This window comes from Haemaphysalis longicornis, unplaced genomic scaffold, assembly GCF_048455015.1.
Source record: "Haemaphysalis longicornis isolate Haplotype H1 unplaced genomic scaffold, Haemaphysalis longicornis Haplotype H1 scaffold_3, whole genome shotgun sequence".
NCBI lineage: Eukaryota > Metazoa > Arthropoda > Arachnida > Ixodida > Ixodidae > Haemaphysalis > Haemaphysalis longicornis.
Genome location: NW_027526335.1, coordinates 174435369 through 174454527, shown reverse-complemented (window position 1 = coordinate 174454527; position 19159 = coordinate 174435369). Strand labels below are relative to the sequence as shown.

The window sequence follows — 19159 nt, the reverse complement described above, 5'->3', positions numbered from 1 at the left end:
GGCGCTCTATTCAGATCAACATTCATGTGGCCAGGAGCATCCTAGAGTGCGTGGACTCGCTGGGTGGGCACGTCGCTGTTCTACAGCTCGACTTAGAAAAGGCGTTCGATCGCGTTTCACACAAAATTCTTTTTGATATTCTGGAGCTCGTGAATGTCGGTTCCGTCATTTTAGAAGGCGTCAGAACGAGCTACTCGGACTGCTCAGCCAGTCTTATTATAAACAAGAAAATAACCAGTAGCTTCCAAATCCTATCATCCGTTAAACAAGGATGCCCTCTGGCACCTTTACTCTTTGCCCTCTACCTCGAGCCTTTTTGTTTGAAGGTAATTTGCAATGACAGCATGCGCGGTTTCAGACTTCATGAAAGTGAGGTCAAAATTCTCGCCTATGCTGACGACGTGGCCCTTATGTGTGCTGACAAAGAAAGCGTTCTCGAAGCAGTGAATGATGCGGTCATGTTTTGCAAACAGACCGGCAGTGAGATCAACTGGGATAAAACCACAGGGTTTTGGCACGGTGCGTGGGACAGCACTCCAGCATCTTTTGCAAATGCACAGTGGACCACTATACCCTCCGATACCTGGGAGTGCCGCTTGACCAGTATCGGCACACGAACGAATACTGGGCAGCAGAGACAGAACGGGTGAGGGGGAAAACAGGTAAATGGGGCGGTCGGGATTTATCAATGTTCGGCCGTGCAACTGTGCGCAAATTGTTTCTGGTGGCCAAAATTTGGTATGTACTGCAAGTGCTATACATGAGAAGGCTTCATGTGCAAAAGTTGCATAGAGTCTTTGCCGTATTCGTCTGGGGCTCCACGTGGGAGCGCACAAGTCGCACAAACCTGTTCCGTTCCGTGAGAAGTGGCGGCTTGGGTTTGGTACACTTATTCTTAAGACAAGTTGTTTCACGTTTTGTTTTTCTACGCGACCAAAGAGATGTCTTTTTGCGCAGTGTAATTCAACTCAGGCTGCGTGATGTTTTGCCAGACTTTGTCGTGTCGTCTTATGTTGTGGGGGGATCGACTGCACGGGGCTATTTAAGAGACTTTGTTCTGGCATACCAGTTCTTAAAGGCGCGGTTTTCAATAGAATACCTCAGTACTGTACACCGAAGACGACTGTACAAAGATTTGATTGACGTGACACTGCCGGTGCCTTTGTATCGGTCCCTACATTGCGCAGGCCCAGGACAAGACGTTCTAAAAAGAGTTAAAAAATGCCAGTCCGGTCCTCAACGAAGTCCCTTTCTTTCAACTGCACAGCGGTACTTTGCCAGTGAAACCTTGGCTTCAAGAGAAAGGGCTTTATGTTCCCTGGGGCATCGACTGCATTATCTGTCGTAAACCGGAGACAATCGAGCACATATTTCTTGACTGCAGCGATGCCGTATTTCACTGGGACATCCTGAGAAGAACTTTAAAAAAAGATCTACCAATAAGCCCTTATGGCATACGGTTCTTGCCAACCGAATACCACGAAGGTGTGCCTTATGACATGTTCCTTGTCCTCAGCCTGCACAGTATATGGAAAACGCGTATGGCAGTGCGTCACGCTGATGTCAGCGCACGTTCGGCGAGGGAATACTTCAAGGAAAGCGTCGCTTTTGTAACAGATGTTTTCGATGCCCAGAGTGAACCACCAGTGTGGATGAACGTATTGAACGAACTGGTATCCCTCAAGCAGTTTTAACCCACACGCACTTGCCAGAGGTCCGCAAGTGCTTTTAAGCTTGTGTTGTGCGAAATTTGTATTGCATGTTTTGTACCAAGCCGGTAATAAAGAAAAAAAAAGTGCTTGTGGTGTAGCGGTTATCACATCCGCTTAACACGCGGAAGGTCCCAGGTTCGATCCCTGCCAGGCACAATTTTTTTGCTTTTGCTTTCAAGGAATGTGGGACGGCTTAATTAATTTAAAGCGCCTCTGATACCTGAGGTGTTAGGCCCCAACAGCCGCGTTCATTTACGAGTTCCCTCTACGTCCTTACCCTACTCGGCTTCCCTGTTGAGGTTTCAGGGGCGAATAATATAACCTACCTTAACATGGTGCAACGCCACAACATTTAGCTTGAGCCACCCCCGGGTCCCAGCAGTACTTTATTCTTCAGCCCCGAATGATCTATTCAAATATAGCACTCATAGGTTTTAGCTCAACAAGATACCGGGTGTTTTTGAGAGCAGCGGGACATAGTAAGTGCTCTCCATCGAAGGTACACAATTCCGAGGACAAGTGTGCAACATGTGCTACGGTGTCTGTAAAGGCTAGAACCGCTACGGAACTAGGTCAATGAGATTGTGCGTATTCCGCAAAGGCGGTTACTGGTGTCGCAGCAGCGGTGCTTGTGGTGTAGCGGTTCGGTTATCACACCCGCCTAACACGCGGAAGGTCCCAGGTTCGATCCCTGGCAGGCACACGTTTTTTGCTTTTGCTTTCAAGGGATGTGGGACGGCTTAATTAATTTAACTAGCCTGTGATAGCTGACGTGTTAGGCCCCAACGGCCGCGTTCAATTATGAGTTCCCTCTACATCCTTACCCTACTCGGCTTCCCTGTTGAGGTGGCAGGGGCGAATAATATAACCTACCTTAACATGGTGCAACACCACAACATTTAGCTCGAGCCACCCCCGGGTCCCAGCCGTACTGTATTCTTCAGCTCGGAATAATCTGTACAAATATAGCACACTAATAGCTTTTAGGTAAACAAGATGCGGGGTGTTTTTTAAAGCAGCGGCACATAGTAACTGCTCTCCATCGAAGGCACACAATACCGAGGAGAAGTGTGGCAACATGTGCTACGGTGTCTGTTAAGGCTAGAACCGCTACGGAACCAGGTCAATGAGATTGTGCATATTCCTCAAAGGCGGTTCCTGGTGACGCAGCAGCGGTGCTTGTGGTGTAGTGGTTATCACATCCGCCTAACACGCGGAAGGTCGAAGGTTCGATCCCTGGCAGGCACAATTTTTTTCCTTTTGCTTTCAAGGGATGTGGACGGCTTAATTAGTTTAACTAGCCTGTGATAGCTGAAGTGTTAGGCCCCAACGGCCGGTTCATTTACGAGTTCCCTCTACGCCCTTACCCTACTCGGCTTCCCTGTTGAGGTGGTAGGGGCGAATAATATAACCTACCTTAACATGGTGCAACGCCACAACATTTAGCTCGAGCCACCCCCGGGTCCCAGCCGTACTTTATTCTTCAGCTCCGAATGATCTATTCAAATATAGCACACTCATAGCTTTTAGCTCAACAAGATACCAGGTGTTTTTGAGAGCAGCGGCACATAGTAACTGCTCTCCATCGAAGGCACACAATACCGAGGACAAGTGTGGCAACATGTGCTATAGTGTCTGTTAAGGCTAGAACCGCTACGGAACCAGGTCAGTGAGATTGTGCGTATTCCGCAAAGGCGGTTCCTGGTGACGCAGCAGCGGTGCTTGTGGTGTAGTGGTTATCACATCCGCCTAACACGCAGAAGGTCAAAGGTTCGATCCCTGGCAGGTACAATTTTTTTCCTTTTGCTTTCAAGGGATGTGGACGGCTTAATTATTTTAACTAGCCTGTGGTAGCTGAGGTATTAGGCCCCAACGGCCGCGTTCATTTACGAGTTCCCTCTACGTCCTTACCCTTCCCGGCTTCCCTGTTTAGGTGGCAGGGGCGAATAATATAACCTACCTTAACATAGTGCAACGCCACAACATTTAGCTCGAGCCACCTCCGGGTACAAGCCGTACTTTATTCTTCAGCTCCGAATGATCTATTCAAATATAGCACACTCATAGCTTTTAGCTCGACAAGATACCGGGTGTTTTTGAGAGCAGCGGGACATAGTAAGTGCTCTCCATCGAAGGTACACAATATCGAGGACAAGTGTGGCAACCTGTGCTACGATGTCTGTAAAGGCTAGAACCGCTATGGAACTAGGTCAATGAGATTGTGCGTATTCCACAAAGGTGGTTACTGGTGTCGCAGCAGCGGTGCTTGTGGTGTAGTGGTTATCACATCCGCCTAACACGCGGAAGGTCCCAGGTTCGATCCCTGGCAGGCACACATTTATTGCTTTTGCTTTCAAGGGATGTGGGACGGCTTAATTAATTTAAAGAGCCTGTGATTGCTGAGGTGTTAGGCCCCGACGGCCGTGTTCATTTACGAGTTCCCTCTACGTCCTTACCCTACTCGGCTTCCCTGATGAGGTGGCAGGGGCGAATAATATAACCCACCTTAACATAGTGCAACGCCACAACATTTAGCTCGAGCCAACCCCCGGTCCCAGCCGTTCTTTATTCTTCAGCCCGAATGATCTATTCAAATATAGCACACTCATAGCTTTTAGCTCAACAAGATACCGGGTGTTTTTTAGATCAGCGGGACATAGTAAGTGCTCTCCATCGAAGGTACACAATATCAAGGACAAGTGTGGCAACATGTGCTACGATGTCTGTAAAGGCTAGAACCGCTATGGAACTAGGTCAATGAGATTGTGCGTATTCCACAAAGGTGGTTACTGGTGTCGCAGCAGCGGTGCTTGTGGTGTGGTGGTTATCACATCCGCCTAACAGGCGGAAGGTCCCAGGTTCGATCCCTGGCAGGCACACGTTTTTTGCTTTTGCTTTCAAGGGATGTGGGACGGCTTAATTAATTTAACTAGCCTGTGATAGCTGAGGTGTTAGGCCCCAACAGCCGCGTTCATCTACGAGTTCCCTTTACGTCCTTACCCTACTCGGCTTCCCTGTTGAGGTGGCAGGGGCGAATATTATAACCTACCTTAACATAGTGCAACGCCACAACATTTAGCTCGAGCCAACCCCGGGTCCCAGCCGTTCTTTATTCTTCAGCCCCGAATGATCTATTCAAATATAGCACACTCATAGCTTTTAGCTCAACAAGATACCGGGTGTTTTTGAGAGCAGCGGGACATAGTAAGTGCTCTCCATTGAAGGTACACAATATCAAGGACAAGTGTGGCGACATGTGCTACGGTGTCTGTAAAGGCTAGAACCGCTACGGATCTAGGTCAATGAGATTGTGCGTATTCCGCAAAGGTGGTTACTGGTGTCGCAGCAGCGGTGCTTGTGGTGTAGTCATTCCACTTCCGGCTGCCAAGCTGTGAAGGTGCGGAAAGGATGAGCTCCGATAGCTCGTTATCGGCGGCCGCCGGCCGCGGTTTATCTGTTTCTTCGGACGAATACCGTGTTTTACTGCCTCCGCTGCCAACTGGAAATGCTGCGCTTAACACTGTGTTTTTGCACTGTGATGTGTCCGGGCGGCCATACCGCATCAACGACTTCGAGGACGAGATGGAACGACTGGGAGTAATCCAGGATGTGGCGTCGATTGGCGCCTATCAAATGAACCATGTGTGGGCTGTGTCGACGCACTCCGCGGCAGCCAAGCACCGCCTAGTTGCTGCGAAAGAACTTCGTATCAAGGGCAAGAAATGTCTCGTGCTCGACCCCAACGATGGAGAAATTCGCATCAAGATCCACTGGCTGCCGTACCAGCTTAGCGATGACGTCGTGCGCAAGGCCCTCGAACCTTTCGGAAAAGTTGACCGCATCACAAGAGAGACTTGGCCAACAAGCAAGTTCAAGGGAGCCCAAACGTCGATAAGGTCAGTCACCATAACCTTGAAGAATGGGTACACGACAGAAACATTGCCGCATCAGCTGCGTATCCAGGGAGGCAATGCCCTTGTGATAGTGCCCGGACGATCGCCTTTGTGCCTGAGGTGCAAGAGGAATGGGCATATCAGAAAGAACTGCCGCATACCGCGGTGCTCCGAATGCCGGAGGTTCGGGCATGAGGCTCCGGATTGCCGGAAGACCTACGCGATGGTCACGGGAGGCAAGAGTGAGGAGGAAGACACAGAAGCCGTTATGGATGAGGAAGAAGCTGAGGAGGCAGCGGCCTCCCCCCCACTGCACGAAGACCAGCCGACGTTGGAGACAACGCAAAGCCCGCCTGTAGCTTCGCCACCTCCTGAGGTGTCAATGGAGGCGCCTCGGAAACCCGGAGAACACGGTGAGCCCGAAAAACCCCCGCAAAACGAACTTTCTGTTAGCATGCCGACTACGTCGACCACAAAAGACAGCGTGATAGGCGTAGAGCCTCAATATGAAGTCTCGCGAGAACAGGCGAAGGAAACTGCGCTGTCAGGAAGGGAAGCGGAGGAAGTGACTGAATTTCCAGCCTTGTCGCCGATTGAGCCAGAAGCAGAAGATGAACTAAATGAGGCGTCAGGAAGGAAAACCGCTCATGTAAAGAATAAGTGGAACGCGCCCACTAAAAGAAGGGCTCGCTTTAACCCCGCGCCACGCGTACCCATAGAAATACGACGTCGAAAGCGTTCCGTTTAACCGGCCAACGTAACTAGGCGCCCCATTCGCAAATAGAAAGAAAAGAAAAAGAATCTTTATTTTTTGCAAATGCCCTTCCTAAAACTCGCAACCTTCAACTGCCTAAGCCTTGTAGGCCGTATGCGCAAGCAGTGGCTCTTAAACCAGCTTTTGCAGGAAAGAATCGACATAGCATTTCTTCAAGAAACAAAATTAGCCTCAAACGAGCAGCTAGATAGCGCGGCTCGATTCTTTCACAATCGCTTTCACTGTCACTTCTCGCCCGCGTGCGGGCGCAGCGCAGGAAGTGCAATCATGATAAGGAAAAGGCCGGCTTTAACCGTGTATCCGGAATATGAAAGGGATCACAGCGGGCGTGTTTGCAGTGTCGATTTAATACTTCGTGGCGAGCAATACAGGCTTATCTCAATCCATGCACCAAATGACCCGCCGCAACGGACAGAATATTTCACGAAGCTCAGGCAGTATCTTGACACCCCATGCCGCACCGTTCTCGCGGGTGACTTCAACTGCGTACTGCAGGCGCGTGACTGCTCAAAAAGAAGGCCAGCTGACCCCAGTTTGAAGGAGTTGAAAAAGCTGTTACGCGATTTTGACCTGCAGGACGTAGCAGATGGCACACCAGCCCTCGCCCCTGCATTCACGCACTGGCAGGGGGACTGCCATGCCCCCGCACGGGGCACCTTGAGCAATCTTGGTGACGGTACTGGCGATACCGCGGACCCCGAGCCCCCAAACATACGCTGGATCCAACCGTGGCAATGTGTTTATAGGTGGAGGGTTAGAAACCACGAACGGTGGCCGTCGGAGCCCAGGTCAAGCTCCGGCGGATGGGCTCCCTGTCTGTTCACCAGGCAGGGAGCTCCGGGACCTCTTTGGCTACCAGGGTAAGGTCAAAGAAGAAAGTACCCCAGTCTCCCTGCTTTCCAATGTATCATATGGCATTTTCTAAACCCCCCCCCAGACGTGATCGGCCCCCGAAAAGGGGCCGCACCGAAGTACCTTTTCCTGCGTTGCAATCAATCTCGCTCCCAAAGCCCGATAATTTCTCGCGCTTTCTGATCATGGAATCTGTTGACAAAACAAAACCAATCACTTCCCAGTCCGTCTTTCTAATCTCCAAGTATCTTGAAAGCCTTGTTGGAAAGTCGTACAAGGCTAAGAAACTGAAAACGGGAGAACTTTTGATTGAGGTAGACAACAAACAGCAGTCCGCAAACCTCCTGTCACAAACGCGCATGGTCAATGTTGACATCAAGATCACACCTCATCGCAGCCTTAATAGCTGCCAAGGCGTGATCTCTGATCCAGATCTTATAAGTGAAACTGAAGCCAATCTGCTCGAGGGCCTCCATGATCAGGGCGTGACGGCAGTGAGGCGAATAACCATACGCCGAAACGATCAAATCATTCCTACCAAACACATCATCTTGACGTTTGACCGCTCAACGCTTCCTGAGTCGGTCAACGCAGGCTTCGTTAGATGTCCGGTCCGACCCTACGTGCCTAATCCACGCCGTTGCTATAAGTGTCAGCGGTTTGGCCACGGCACGAACTCTTGTCGTGGGAAACTGACGTGCGCCAAATGTGCACAAGATCATCCAACCGATAACTGTGAATCTGAGCACTTCACCTGTCCGAACTGCCAGGGACCGCATGCTGCCTATTCCAGAAGTTGTGAGAAGTTTAAACAGGAGAAACAGATTATTGCCTTGAAAGTAAACGAGAACATCACCTTCCCCGAGGCGCGAAAGAGGTTCGCCTCCTTCCCTCTGGGCAGGTACGCCGACGCAGCTCGCCGGGGGGCGGAGCGGCGTCTGGTTTCGGCGGGGACCCAGTACCGCGAGTCGGACTTGGTCCCGCCCCCGCCCCCCCCAGGGTTGCCTCTGGCGGCCCAACCCGCCACCGCACCGCCTGCTAAGTCAGCAGCGGCTGTGGTGGCATCCACGTCCGTTGGGGATGCCGCTGCACCCTCTGTTTCCTCCTCTCCACCGGCCCAAAGCACACGCAAGGGCACGGAGATGGAGACGGAGGCAGTCGCAGCGACCCCCTCCCCCGCCTCACTGCCTGTGCCACCTGTGGTGCTCCCCACGCCTTCGGCACTGGCAGCGCAGGCAAAGAACACCCGAAAGGGTACCACGTCAAGGGGGCCCAGTCCGCTCGCCACCCCCTTGCCATCAGATGACGACATGGACGTCGAGCCCTTCCGGCTTTCATCGCAGCGGAAGGAACGGGCTGCGACGTCCAGGTCAGTAGAGAAGGCCAGAAAGCCCCTCCCAAGAGTCCAAGCCCCGAAAGACCCTACATAAATAATCACACTCCAGTAGCTCTGAACACATAATAATGGGAAGAGAAAACATAGTTCAATGGAACTGCAGAGGCCTTCTGAATAATCTTGACGACGTGCATGAGATTCTGCATGCCAACCAGCCAAGTTTAATGTGTGTCCAGGAAACACATCTGAATTCCAAAAACACAAATGTCTTGAATAGTTACCTGGTATACAGGAACGACAGGGATGGCTGCACCCACTCTTCTGGCGGTGTGGCCATAATCGCCCGCAAATCCTTAGCATGCCACCCTGTCACCTTGAACACTATCCTTGAGGCTGTAGCCATCCGCACAATAATATTTAATAGGCTGATAACGGTATGCTCCATTTACATCCCTCCTGATCTTGCACTTTCGAGCTCTGACTTTGAGGCGCTGGTCGACCAGCTGCCGGAGCCGTACATTCTAACAGGCGACTTTAATGCTCACAATTCTCTTTGGGGCTCTTCTCGTACGGATGCCCGGGGTCGCCTGATAGAGAGGTTTCTTACATCCTCTGGAGCATGCCTTTTCAATAATAAACAGCCTACATATCATAACATAGGACACAATACATACTCAAATCTTGACTTGGCTATTGGTTCGGCAATTCTCTTACCATGTCTTGAGTGGGGTGTGGGTACTGACCCATATGGCAGTGACCACTTCCCCACCTCACTTACATATATAGGTAAAGGCCCAAGCAGTTCATCTTCCCATAATAGGTTCAATGAAGCACGAGCTAACTGGAATACATTTACAGAGACATCCAAACTACACCACACATCCATAGGACACCTACACGTTGAAGAAGCTGCCCATCTCCTCACGGCGCACATCCTCGACGCCGCCGAAAGATCCATTCCCCACGCCTCTGGTGCCCCGCGCAACCAGCGGAGGCCGTGGTGGAATGAGGACTGTAGGCGGGCGCGAGAGGCCCAGAACAAGGCGTGGGGTATCCTTCGACGGTACCCCACGTCGGGCAACCTTATTTTGTTCAAACGGGCCAAGGCGTTAGGAAAACGTGTGCGCCGTGAGGCAAAACGAGAGAGTTGGCACACGTTCCTTACATCCATTAACTCATACACAGACACACACAAAGTCTGGACACGAATCCGAAAACTAAAAGGACAACAGACACACAGCCTGCCCCTGGTTAGTACAACAGGGGACACACTAGAAGACCAGGCAAACACTCTTGCACAACACTTCGAACACGTGTCTAGTTCAGCACACTACACAAACACTTTCATGAAACACAAAACATCTGCAGAAAAAAAGCCCTTACACGACAAAGACAAATCAAAAATTTCTTACAACTCTGAATTCACTCTCTATGAGTTGAGGGCTGCCCTGAGCACGTGCAAACCTTCAGCTCCAGGCGCAGATAAGATTACATACACCATGATACAGCACCTACACCCAGACACTCTTGAAACACTCTTACACCTATACAATAAAATATGGCTTTCGGGGCACATTCCACGCTCTTGGAGGGAGGCCATAGTAGTGGCTGTCCTAAAGGAAGGGAAGGACCCTTCCTCTCCTGCCAGTTACCGCCCCATTGCCCTGACAAGCTGCCTGTGTAAGCTCTTCGAGAAGATGATAAACAGGAGGCTTGTGTACTTCTTAGAGTACAATGGTCTTCTCGAGAGCTGCCAGGCGGGCTTCAGGGCGGGGCGATCTACCAACGATCAACTCGTTGCATTAGAGGCGTATATAAAAGATGCTTTTCTCCATAAGCAGTACTGTATGACAGTATTCTTTGATCTAGAAAAAGCGTACGATACCGCGTGGCGGTATGGCATCCTAAGCGACCTCAAGTCCTTTGGCATGTCGGGTAACATGATGAACACGCTTGCCAGTTACCTGTCTGAAAGAACGTTTCGCGTGCGAGTTGGAACTGCACTTTCTAGGGTTCATGTGCAGGAAAACGGTGTTCCGCAAGGTGGAGTTTTGAGTTGCACTTTGTTTATTGTAAAAATGAACTCTCTTCGGAAGGCTCTGCCACCAACCATTTCCTGCTCAATCTATGTAGACGACGTGCAATTATCATTTAAGTCTTGTAACCTGTCTGTCTGCGAGCGCCAAGTCCAGCTTGGTGTTAACAAGCTAGCTGGCTGGGCAGATAGCAACGGTTTTAAATTTAATCCGGGAAAGTGCACTTGCGTTTTGTTTTCCAAGAGGCGTGGTATCCGGCCGGATCCTGACATTCAACTCAATGGTGTCTTGATTCCTGTCAAAAAGGAACACAAGTTTTTAGGCATAACCTTTGACGAAAAGGTTACATTCATTTCACACGTAAAACAGCTAAAACATAAATGCCTAAAAACAATGAATATCCTTAAGGTTCTGTCGCACATCTCTTTTGGTGCTGACAAACAACTTCTTTTACGTGTTTTTACCAGCTTGATAGGTTCACGATTGGACTATGGTAGTGTTGTTTATGGGTCAGCAAGTAAAACATCCCTGAAAATGCTGGACCCTGTGCTTCATCTGGGGCTCCGCTTGGCGTGTGGCGCCTTCCGGACTAGTCCAGTTGAAAGCCTGTATGTCGAGTGCAACAAATGGAACCTACAACGTCAGCGAGCATACACAGACCTCCTTTATGCTTTTAAAATTTCATCCATGCCTCACCATCCTTTTAAATCAGTTTTTTATGATAGATCCATGAGTGAACTCCTTTTAAATCGACCATCATTCTCTGCGCCCTTCTCTTACAGAGTTAGAGAGGAAGCGTCAGAGCTTTCTGTCTCCTTTTTAGACACCATACAAAGTTCTCAAACAGATTTTATAGCACCATGGCATCTCCGCCCTGTATCATGCGACACATCTTTCGCACAGGTAGATAAAAACCGAGCTCCCACATGTGCAGTTCTGCAGCACTTCTTGTATCTGCAGCAGAAGTACCAATGTTCTGAATTTTATACGGACGCCTCTAAAACTTCCACCTCGGTGTCCTGCGCGGCGCATGGGCCCGGCCTTAGTGTCACGAGAACTCTTAACAGTAATACAAGTATCTTTACGGCAGAGGCTTATGGTGTACTTCTGGTTGTTAATCATATCCTTCAAAGCCACATCCCACAATCCATTATATATACAGATTCTCTCAGTGTTGTGCGGGCGTTGTCGTCAACAAAGTCTTCAAAAAATCACGTTATAAATTTAATAGTCAAGGGTATTGTGTCTGTGTATGTACGCAAATTTGAACTGGTTCTTTGCTGGGTCCCTGGCCACTGTGGTATAGCCGGGAACGAAGCAGCGGACCGAATGGCTGCTGCTGCTACACTCTTGAATACACTAGACATAACCACATTACCCTACACCGACGTGAAACCACACATCAGACAACAACTTCGCAAAACATGGCAAATACACTGGAGTGAACAGACAGACAACAAGTTACACGTAATAAAACCTCACTTGGGACCGTACACCTCCGACACACGGAACAGATACATAGAAGTCGCCTTGGCTAGATTACGGATGGGGCACACGCACGCAACGCACTCGCACCTGCTCACTGGATCTCCAAGACCTCTGTGCAGCAGGTGCGGAGAGGCCCTATCCGTGATCCACATCCTCATACAATGTAAGGCACTCGACATTACACGACGAAAACACTTCCCACAACTACACGCACGACATATTCCACCACACCCGTCATACTTCTTAGGAGACGAAGCACTGTTTCCAATCAAACGCGTTTTCGAGTTTCTCACCGACGTAAAATTTTTACACCTCATTTCTTATCATGCATGTTGACAACCTGGCCCTTTACACCAGTCATCTTCATTACGTTGTGTTTTACTTTGTTTATTTTTACTAAAATGATCTTTTACTTCCATTTCACTTTCATGTAATCACTTTTGTTTGGCGCTCTTTGCCCTTAGTCGGCCTTGCGCCATTAAACTCTAAACATCATCATCATCGGACTGCCATGCGCGACTAGATCGCGTGTACGTATCGAGTGAGCTTATGTGCATGAACGTCTCCTCCCGAGTAACGCCAGTGGCGTTCTCTGACCACGGCTTTGTCACTGTCACGTTTGAGAACGGCGACCACCGAAGGACCAAGCAAACTGCCAAACCTTCTTGGCAATTATGGAAACTTAACGAAAGCCTTTTAGACGAGGAGGATGTGGTCTCAGGGATCAAAGCTATAATCACGCAGGTACGAGAGCGGGGCGAGGTAAACGCCATAGCGTGGGAAGAAGTGAAAGAAGAGTGCAAAATGTTTCTTGTGGCGAAAGGGCAGGAAAAAGCGGCTCTAAAAAGGGAAAGAAAAAACGTTTTAATGCGCACGCTTCGAAGTCTCATTGAAGCGGAAAATTCCGAACCGGGAAAGTTTATGACAGATATTAGAGAATGCAAAGGACAGCTCCTATCAATTCTGGAAGCCGACTATAAAGGCGCTATGATTCGTGGTCGACTCGAAGCACAACAGAGGGACGAGGAACCGATCAAGATTTTTAGAACGAAAGAAAGGCAACATGCTGCACGAAACAGAATAGAGGCGGTGCAAGATGGCGACGACATTCTTACCAGCCAAGACGACTTTGTAAGGGCGTTCACAGGGATGTACAAAAGTCTGTTCGAAGAGAAAGATGGCGTACACAGTCGGGGGTGCGCGTTTAATTATGCTGATCTGTTGCCAAAGGTCAGCGATGATATTAGAGAGGAAACAAATGAAAGCATTTCCGAGTCTGAAGTTGAATGGGCCATTAAAAAGCTGAAGCCTAGGAAAACGCCCGGTATCGACGGCCTAGGAAGTGCATTCTACAAGAAGTTTGCATCGGATTTGGTGCCAATTCTTTGTTCCGTGTACGAAGACATACTGAAGCGGGATCTGATGCCTCCCTCCATGAGGCAAGGCCTGACGGTCCTAATCCCAAAAAAGCACTCCAACCGTGTCCCGACCCCGGGCGACTTTCGCCCCATCAGCCTTCTGACGACTGATTATAAATTGCTGGCAAAAATTATGGCGAAGCGACTCGACGTAGCGCTCAGTGAGGTCATAGGGGGCCACCAAGCATATGGTATCGAAGGGCGGCGCATCTCGGATAATCTGCACACAATGCGCGTGCTGTGTGAAACAACATCGGTACACGGAGACAAGGCCGCGGTGCTAAAGGTGGATTTAAGTAAGGCCTTCGACCGTGTTGATCACGACTTTCTTTTTGGGCTGCTTAAAGCTTGCAACATCGGGGAACGTCTTCTGAAGTACATCGCCGTTTGCTATAGGGAGGTGTCAACGCGCCTTGTCATCAACGGACAAACAACGGACAAGATACTCGTCAACAGGTCGGTGCGACAAGGATGTCCGCTGTCACCGATACTTTTCGCACTTTACCTTGAACCTCTCTGTCGTTCCATTCTGAACGACAATACTGTCGGTGGCGTCAGCCTGGCAGACGAGACCGTGAAAGTGCTCGCCTATGCTGATGATCTGATCCTCGTGTGTGCTTCCAAAGAGGAGATGCGCAAAGCGGTGCAACATGTGTCGGAATTCTGCAATGTGTCTGGTGCAAAAGTGAATCGTGACAAGTGTTCGGGTGCATGGTTGGGTGATTGGGACGCCAAGCCAACGAGCTTCTTGGACATGCAGTGGTCTGACCAAGTCGGCATGTATCTCGGCGTTTGTTTTGATACCACCAATCTGCAAAATGGACAAAACACCATCAGTCTAAACGGACTAGCAGCAAAGGTGCGTGCGTGGCATGGGAGAACCATACCACTTGGAAATCGTGCGTTTGTGTGCAACACAGTTTTCTTTCCTGCTGTTTGGTATGCTGCTCAAGTGATGCCATGCCTACCAGCCGATGTGAATCGAGTGCATAGATTCTTTGCCACGTTTATTTGGGAGTCTCGCTTTGAACGAATGAGGAGGAGTAACCTGTTTCTAAGTTTAGCCAAAGTTGGTCTGGGATTGGTCAATGTTGAGGTAAAGCTCAAAGTTCAGAGGTACCTTTTTTTTCGCAGGCAGAATAGGCCTCTAATGTTGAACTCGTTTGCTAAGCTGGGCTGTGGGTTTTTGAGAGACTGGCTTAAAGATGCTGGTGTAGGACCAAGGTCACGAGTGCTAAAGTTTTACAGGGAGCTGGAACAGGCGGTCCGGTTTTTCGAAGAGAGGTTCTCACGGGACTACTTAATGGAAGTGAAAAGAAAATCACTGTACTGGGACACGATTGACATGCTTTTTCCAGCTCCGCTGTACCGGTCACGAATGGATAGCACATTAGTGTCAGACGTCTTGAAACGATTACCACGGCTTCCTGTTAAGGTCGCCGTCAAGGATTTTTTTATCAGGTTTCACGTGGAAGTTCTGCCGGTAAAGCCATGGCTGGCAAACAAAGGTTTCTTTGTTCCGTGGTCAACCAACTGTGATCTCTGCCCTTACCCAGAGTCCCTTCAGCACGTGTTCCTCTTTTGCACGAACGCAGCGCATTTCTGGCATGAGGTCAGATCAACATTTGGAATTTCTCTGTATCCAACTTGGAAAGATGTGAAGTTTCTCACAAGTGAGGAATTCCGAGATGACAAATGTGTGGAAATTGTCCTGCTGTTGGGATTGTATGCAATTTGGCGGTCTCGCACGGATCACGTCCTTTGTTTGGAGGTAGCAAAGTCCGCGTGGACGCATTTTTGTGACGCGTTTGCCTACACCAGCTCTCTGTTAAAAAGTGCAGACGACGAGCTATCCAGCAAGTGGAAAGTAATGGAGGCGCAATTGCACAGACGCGTCCACCCGTGATTTCAAGATGAACCAGTGTATCTGTGTGTTGCACTTCGCTGAGTGTACTCTGTTATGTCAACGGTCTCTGATGTATAAAGGCAAAGACTGCCTTTTTACTATGTACATAGCACCCGATTTTAAATAAAGCTTAAAAAAAAAAAAAAAAAAAGGTGCTTGTGGTGTAGTGGTTATCACATCCGCCTAACACGCGGAAGGTCCCAGGTTCGATCCCTGGCAGGCACACATTTTTTGCTTTTGCTTTCAAGGGATGTGGGACGGCTTAATTTAAAGCGCCTGTGATTGCTGAGGTGTTAGGCCCCGACGGCCGCGTTCATTTACGAGTTCTCTCTTCGTCATTACCCTACTCGGCTTCCCTGTTGAGGTGGCAGGGGCGAATAATATAACCTACCTTAACATAGTGCAACGCCACAACATTTAGCTCGAGCCAACCCCCGGTCGCAGCCGTTCTTTATTCTTCAGCCCCGAATGATCTATTCAAATATAGCACACTCATAGCTTTTAGCTCAACAAGATACCGGGTGTTTTTGAGAGCAGCGGGACATAGTAAGTGCTCTCCATCGAAGGTACACAATACCGAGGACAAGTGTGGCGACATGTGCTACGGTGTCTGTTAAGGGTAGAACCGCTACGGAGCTAGGCCAATGAGATTGCGAGTATTCCGCAAATGCGGTTTCTGGTGTCGCAGCGGCGGTGCTTGTGGTGTAGACCACCTAACACGCGGAAGGTCCCAGGTTCGATCCCTGGCAGGCACACATTTTTTGCTTTTGCTTTCAAGGGATGTGGGACGGATTAATTAATTTAACTAGCCTATGATAGCAGAGGTGTTAGGCCCCAACGGCCGTGTTCATTTACGAGTTCCGTCTACGTCCTTACCCTACTCGGCTTCCCTGTTGAGGTGGCAGGGGCGAATAATACAACCTACCTCTACATGGTTCAACGCCACAACATTTAGCTCGAGCCACCCCCGGGTCCCAGCCGTTCTTTATTCTTCAGCCCCGAATGATCTATTCAAATATAGCACACTCATAGCTTTTAGCTCAACAAGATACCGGGTGTTTTTGAGAGCAGCGGGACATAGTAAGTGCTCTCCATCGAAGGTACACAATATCGAGGACAAGTGTGGCAACATGTGCTACGATGTCTGTAAAGGCTAGAACCGCTATGGAACTAGGTCAATGAGATTGTGCGTATTCCACAAAGGTGGTTACTGGTGTCACAGCAGCGGTGCTTGTGGTGTGGTGGTTATCACATCCGCCTAACAGGCGGAAGGTCCCAGGTTCGATCCCTGGCAGGCACACATTTTTTGCTTTTGCTTTCAAGGGATGTGGGACGGCTTAATTAATTTAACTAGCCTGTGATAGCTGAGGTGTTAGGCCCCAACAGCCGCGTTCATCTACGAGTTCCCTTTACGTCCTTACCCTACTCGGCTTCCCTGTTGAGGTGGCAGGGGCGAATATTATAACTTACCTTAACATAGTGCAACGCCACAACATTTAGCTCGAGCCAACCCCGGGTCCCAGCCGTTCTTTATTCTTCAGCCCCGAATGATCTATTCAAATATAGCACACTCATAGCTTTTAGCTCAACAAGATACCGGGTGTTTTTGAGAGCAGTGGGACATAGTAAGTGCTCTCCATCGAAGGTACACAATATCGAGGACAAGTGTGGCAACATGTGCTACGATGTCTGTAAAGGCTAGAACCGCTACGGAACTAGGTCAATCAGATTGTGCGTATTCCGCAAAGGTGGTTACTGGTGTCGCAGCAGCGGTGCTTGTGGTGTAGTGGTTATCACATCCGCCTAACACGCGGAAGGTCCCAGGTTCGATCCCTGGCAGGCACACATTTTTTGCTTTTGCTTTCAAGGGATGTGGGACGGATTAATTAATTTAACTAGCCTATGATAGCAGAGGTGTTAGGCCCCAACGGCCGTGTTCATTTACGAGTTCCGTCTACGTCCTTACCCTACTCGGCTTCCCTGTTGAGGTGGCAGGGGCGAATAATACAACCTACCTCTACATGGTTCAACGCCACAACATTTAGCTCGAGCCACCCCCGGGTCCCAGCCGTACTTTATTCTTCAGCTCCGAATGATCTATTCAAATATAGCACACTCATACCTTTTAGCTCAACAAGATAACGGGTGTTTTTGAGAGCAGCGGCACATAGTAAGTGCTCTCCATCGAAGGCACACTATACCGAGGACAAGTGTGGCGACATGTGCTACGGTGTCTGTAAAGGCTAGAACCGCTACGGAACTAGGTCAATGAGATTGTGCGTATTCCGCAAAGGTGGTTACTGGTGTCGCAGCAGCGGTGCTTGTGGTGTAGTGGTTATCACATCCGCCTAACACGCGGAAGGTCCCAGGTTCGATCCCTGGCAGGCACACATTTTTTGCTTTTGCTTTCAAGGGATTTGGGACGGCTTAATTAATTTAAAGCGCCTGTGATTGCTGAGGTGTTAGGCCCCGACGGCCGCGTTCATTTACGAGTTCTCTCTTCGTCCTTACCCTGCTCGGCTTCCCTGTTGAGGTGGCAGGGGCGAATAATATATCCCACCTTAACATAGTGCAACGCCACAACATTTAGCTCGAGCCAACCCCGGGTCGCAGCCGTTCTTTATTCTTCAGCCCCGAATGATCTATTCAAATATAGCACACTCATACCTTTTAGCTCAACAAGATACCGGGTGTTTTTGAGAGCAGCGGGACATAGTAAGTGCTCTCCATCGAAGGTACAGAATATCGAGGACAAGTGTGGCGACATGTGCTACGGTGTCTGTTAAGGGTAGAACCGCTACGGAGCTAGGCCAATGAGATTGCGCGTATTCCGCAAATGCGGTTTCTGGTGTCGCAGCGGCGGTGCTTGTGGTGTAGACCACCTAACACGCGGAAGGTCCCAGGTTCGATCCCTGGCAGGCACACATTTATTGCTTTTGCTTTCAAGGGATGTGGGACGGCTTAATTAATTTAAAGCGCCTGTGATTGCTGAGGTGTTAGGCCCCAACAGCCGCGTTCATCTACGAGTTCCCTTTACGTCCTTACCCTACTCGGCTTCCCTGTTGAGGTGGCAGGGGCGAATATTATAACCTACCTTAACATAGTGCAACGCCACAACATTTAGCTCGAGCCAACCCCGGGTCCCAGCCGTTCTTTATTCTTCAGCCCCGTATGATCTATTCAAATATAGCACACTCATACCTTTTAGCTCAACAAGATACCGGGTGTTTTTGAGAGCAGCGGGACATAGTAAGTGCTCTCCATCGAAGGTACACAATACCGTGGACAAGTGTGGCGACATGTGCTACGGTGTCTGTTAAGGGTAGAACCGCTACGGAGCTAGGCCAATGAGATTGCGAGTATTCCGCAAATGCGGTTTCTGGTGTCGCAGCGGCGGTGGTTGTGGTGTAGACCACCTAACACGCGGAAGGTCCCAGGTTCGATCCCTGGCCGGCACACATTTATTGCTTTTGCTTTCAAGGGATGTGGGACGGCTTAATTAATTTAAAGAGCCTGTGATTGCTGAGGTGTTAGGCCCCGACGGCCGTGTTCATTTACGAGTTCCCTCTACGTCCTTACCCTACTCGGCTTCCCTGTTGAGGTGGCAGGGGCGAATAATATATCCCACCTCAATATGGTTCAACGCCACAACATTTAGCTCGAGCCACCCCCGGGTCCCAGCCGTACTTTATTCTTCAGCTCCGAATGATCTATTCAAATATAGCACACTCATACCTTTTAGC

At 49.6% G+C, this 19159-nt stretch overlaps 1 protein-coding gene and 10 non-coding genes across 11 annotated transcripts; all 11 read left to right on the top strand.

The window, feature by feature from the left end:
* Positions 1–1795: 1795 nt before the first annotated feature.
* Trnav-aac (transfer RNA valine (anticodon AAC)) lies at positions 1796–1868 on the top strand. The gene has a single exon. It is a non-coding gene; the product is annotated as a tRNA-Val (tRNA).
* Positions 1869–2337: 469 nt separating this feature from the next.
* Positions 2338–2415, top strand: Trnav-aac (transfer RNA valine (anticodon AAC)). The gene has a single exon. It is a non-coding gene; the product is annotated as a tRNA-Val (tRNA).
* A 472-nt stretch (positions 2416–2887) lies between these two features.
* Positions 2888–2960, top strand: Trnav-aac (transfer RNA valine (anticodon AAC)). Its single transcript has one exon. It is a non-coding gene; the product is annotated as a tRNA-Val (tRNA).
* A 470-nt stretch (positions 2961–3430) lies between these two features.
* On the top strand, positions 3431–3503 carry Trnav-aac (transfer RNA valine (anticodon AAC)). Its single transcript has one exon. It is a non-coding gene; the product is annotated as a tRNA-Val (tRNA).
* A 471-nt stretch (positions 3504–3974) lies between these two features.
* On the top strand, positions 3975–4047 carry Trnav-aac (transfer RNA valine (anticodon AAC)). Its single transcript has one exon. It is a non-coding gene; the product is annotated as a tRNA-Val (tRNA).
* A 471-nt stretch (positions 4048–4518) lies between these two features.
* On the top strand, positions 4519–4591 carry Trnav-aac (transfer RNA valine (anticodon AAC)). Its single transcript has one exon. It is a non-coding gene; the product is annotated as a tRNA-Val (tRNA).
* Positions 4592–5103: 512 nt separating this feature from the next.
* On the top strand, positions 5104–6918 carry LOC144173559 (uncharacterized). The gene has a single exon (XM_077701934.1). The coding sequence runs from the start codon at positions 5121–5123 to the stop codon at positions 6351–6353; it is 1233 nt and encodes a 410-aa protein (XP_077558060.1). The 5' UTR covers positions 5104–5120; the 3' UTR covers positions 6354–6918.
* An 8650-nt stretch (positions 6919–15568) lies between these two features.
* On the top strand, positions 15569–15641 carry Trnav-aac (transfer RNA valine (anticodon AAC)). Its single transcript has one exon. It is a non-coding gene; the product is annotated as a tRNA-Val (tRNA).
* Positions 15642–16643: 1002 nt separating this feature from the next.
* Trnav-aac (transfer RNA valine (anticodon AAC)) lies at positions 16644–16716 on the top strand. Its single transcript has one exon. It is a non-coding gene; the product is annotated as a tRNA-Val (tRNA).
* A 472-nt stretch (positions 16717–17188) lies between these two features.
* On the top strand, positions 17189–17261 carry Trnav-aac (transfer RNA valine (anticodon AAC)). The gene has a single exon. It is a non-coding gene; the product is annotated as a tRNA-Val (tRNA).
* Positions 17262–17733: 472 nt separating this feature from the next.
* Trnav-aac (transfer RNA valine (anticodon AAC)) lies at positions 17734–17806 on the top strand. The gene has a single exon. It is a non-coding gene; the product is annotated as a tRNA-Val (tRNA).
* Positions 17807–19159: the final 1353 nt, after the last annotated feature.

Bases quoted from the DNA above. Each gene is read 5' to 3' on its own strand.
- LOC144173559 (XM_077701934.1), top strand. From the start codon at position 5,121: ATGAGCTCCGATAGCTCGTTATCGGCGGCCGCCGGCCGCGGTTTATCT.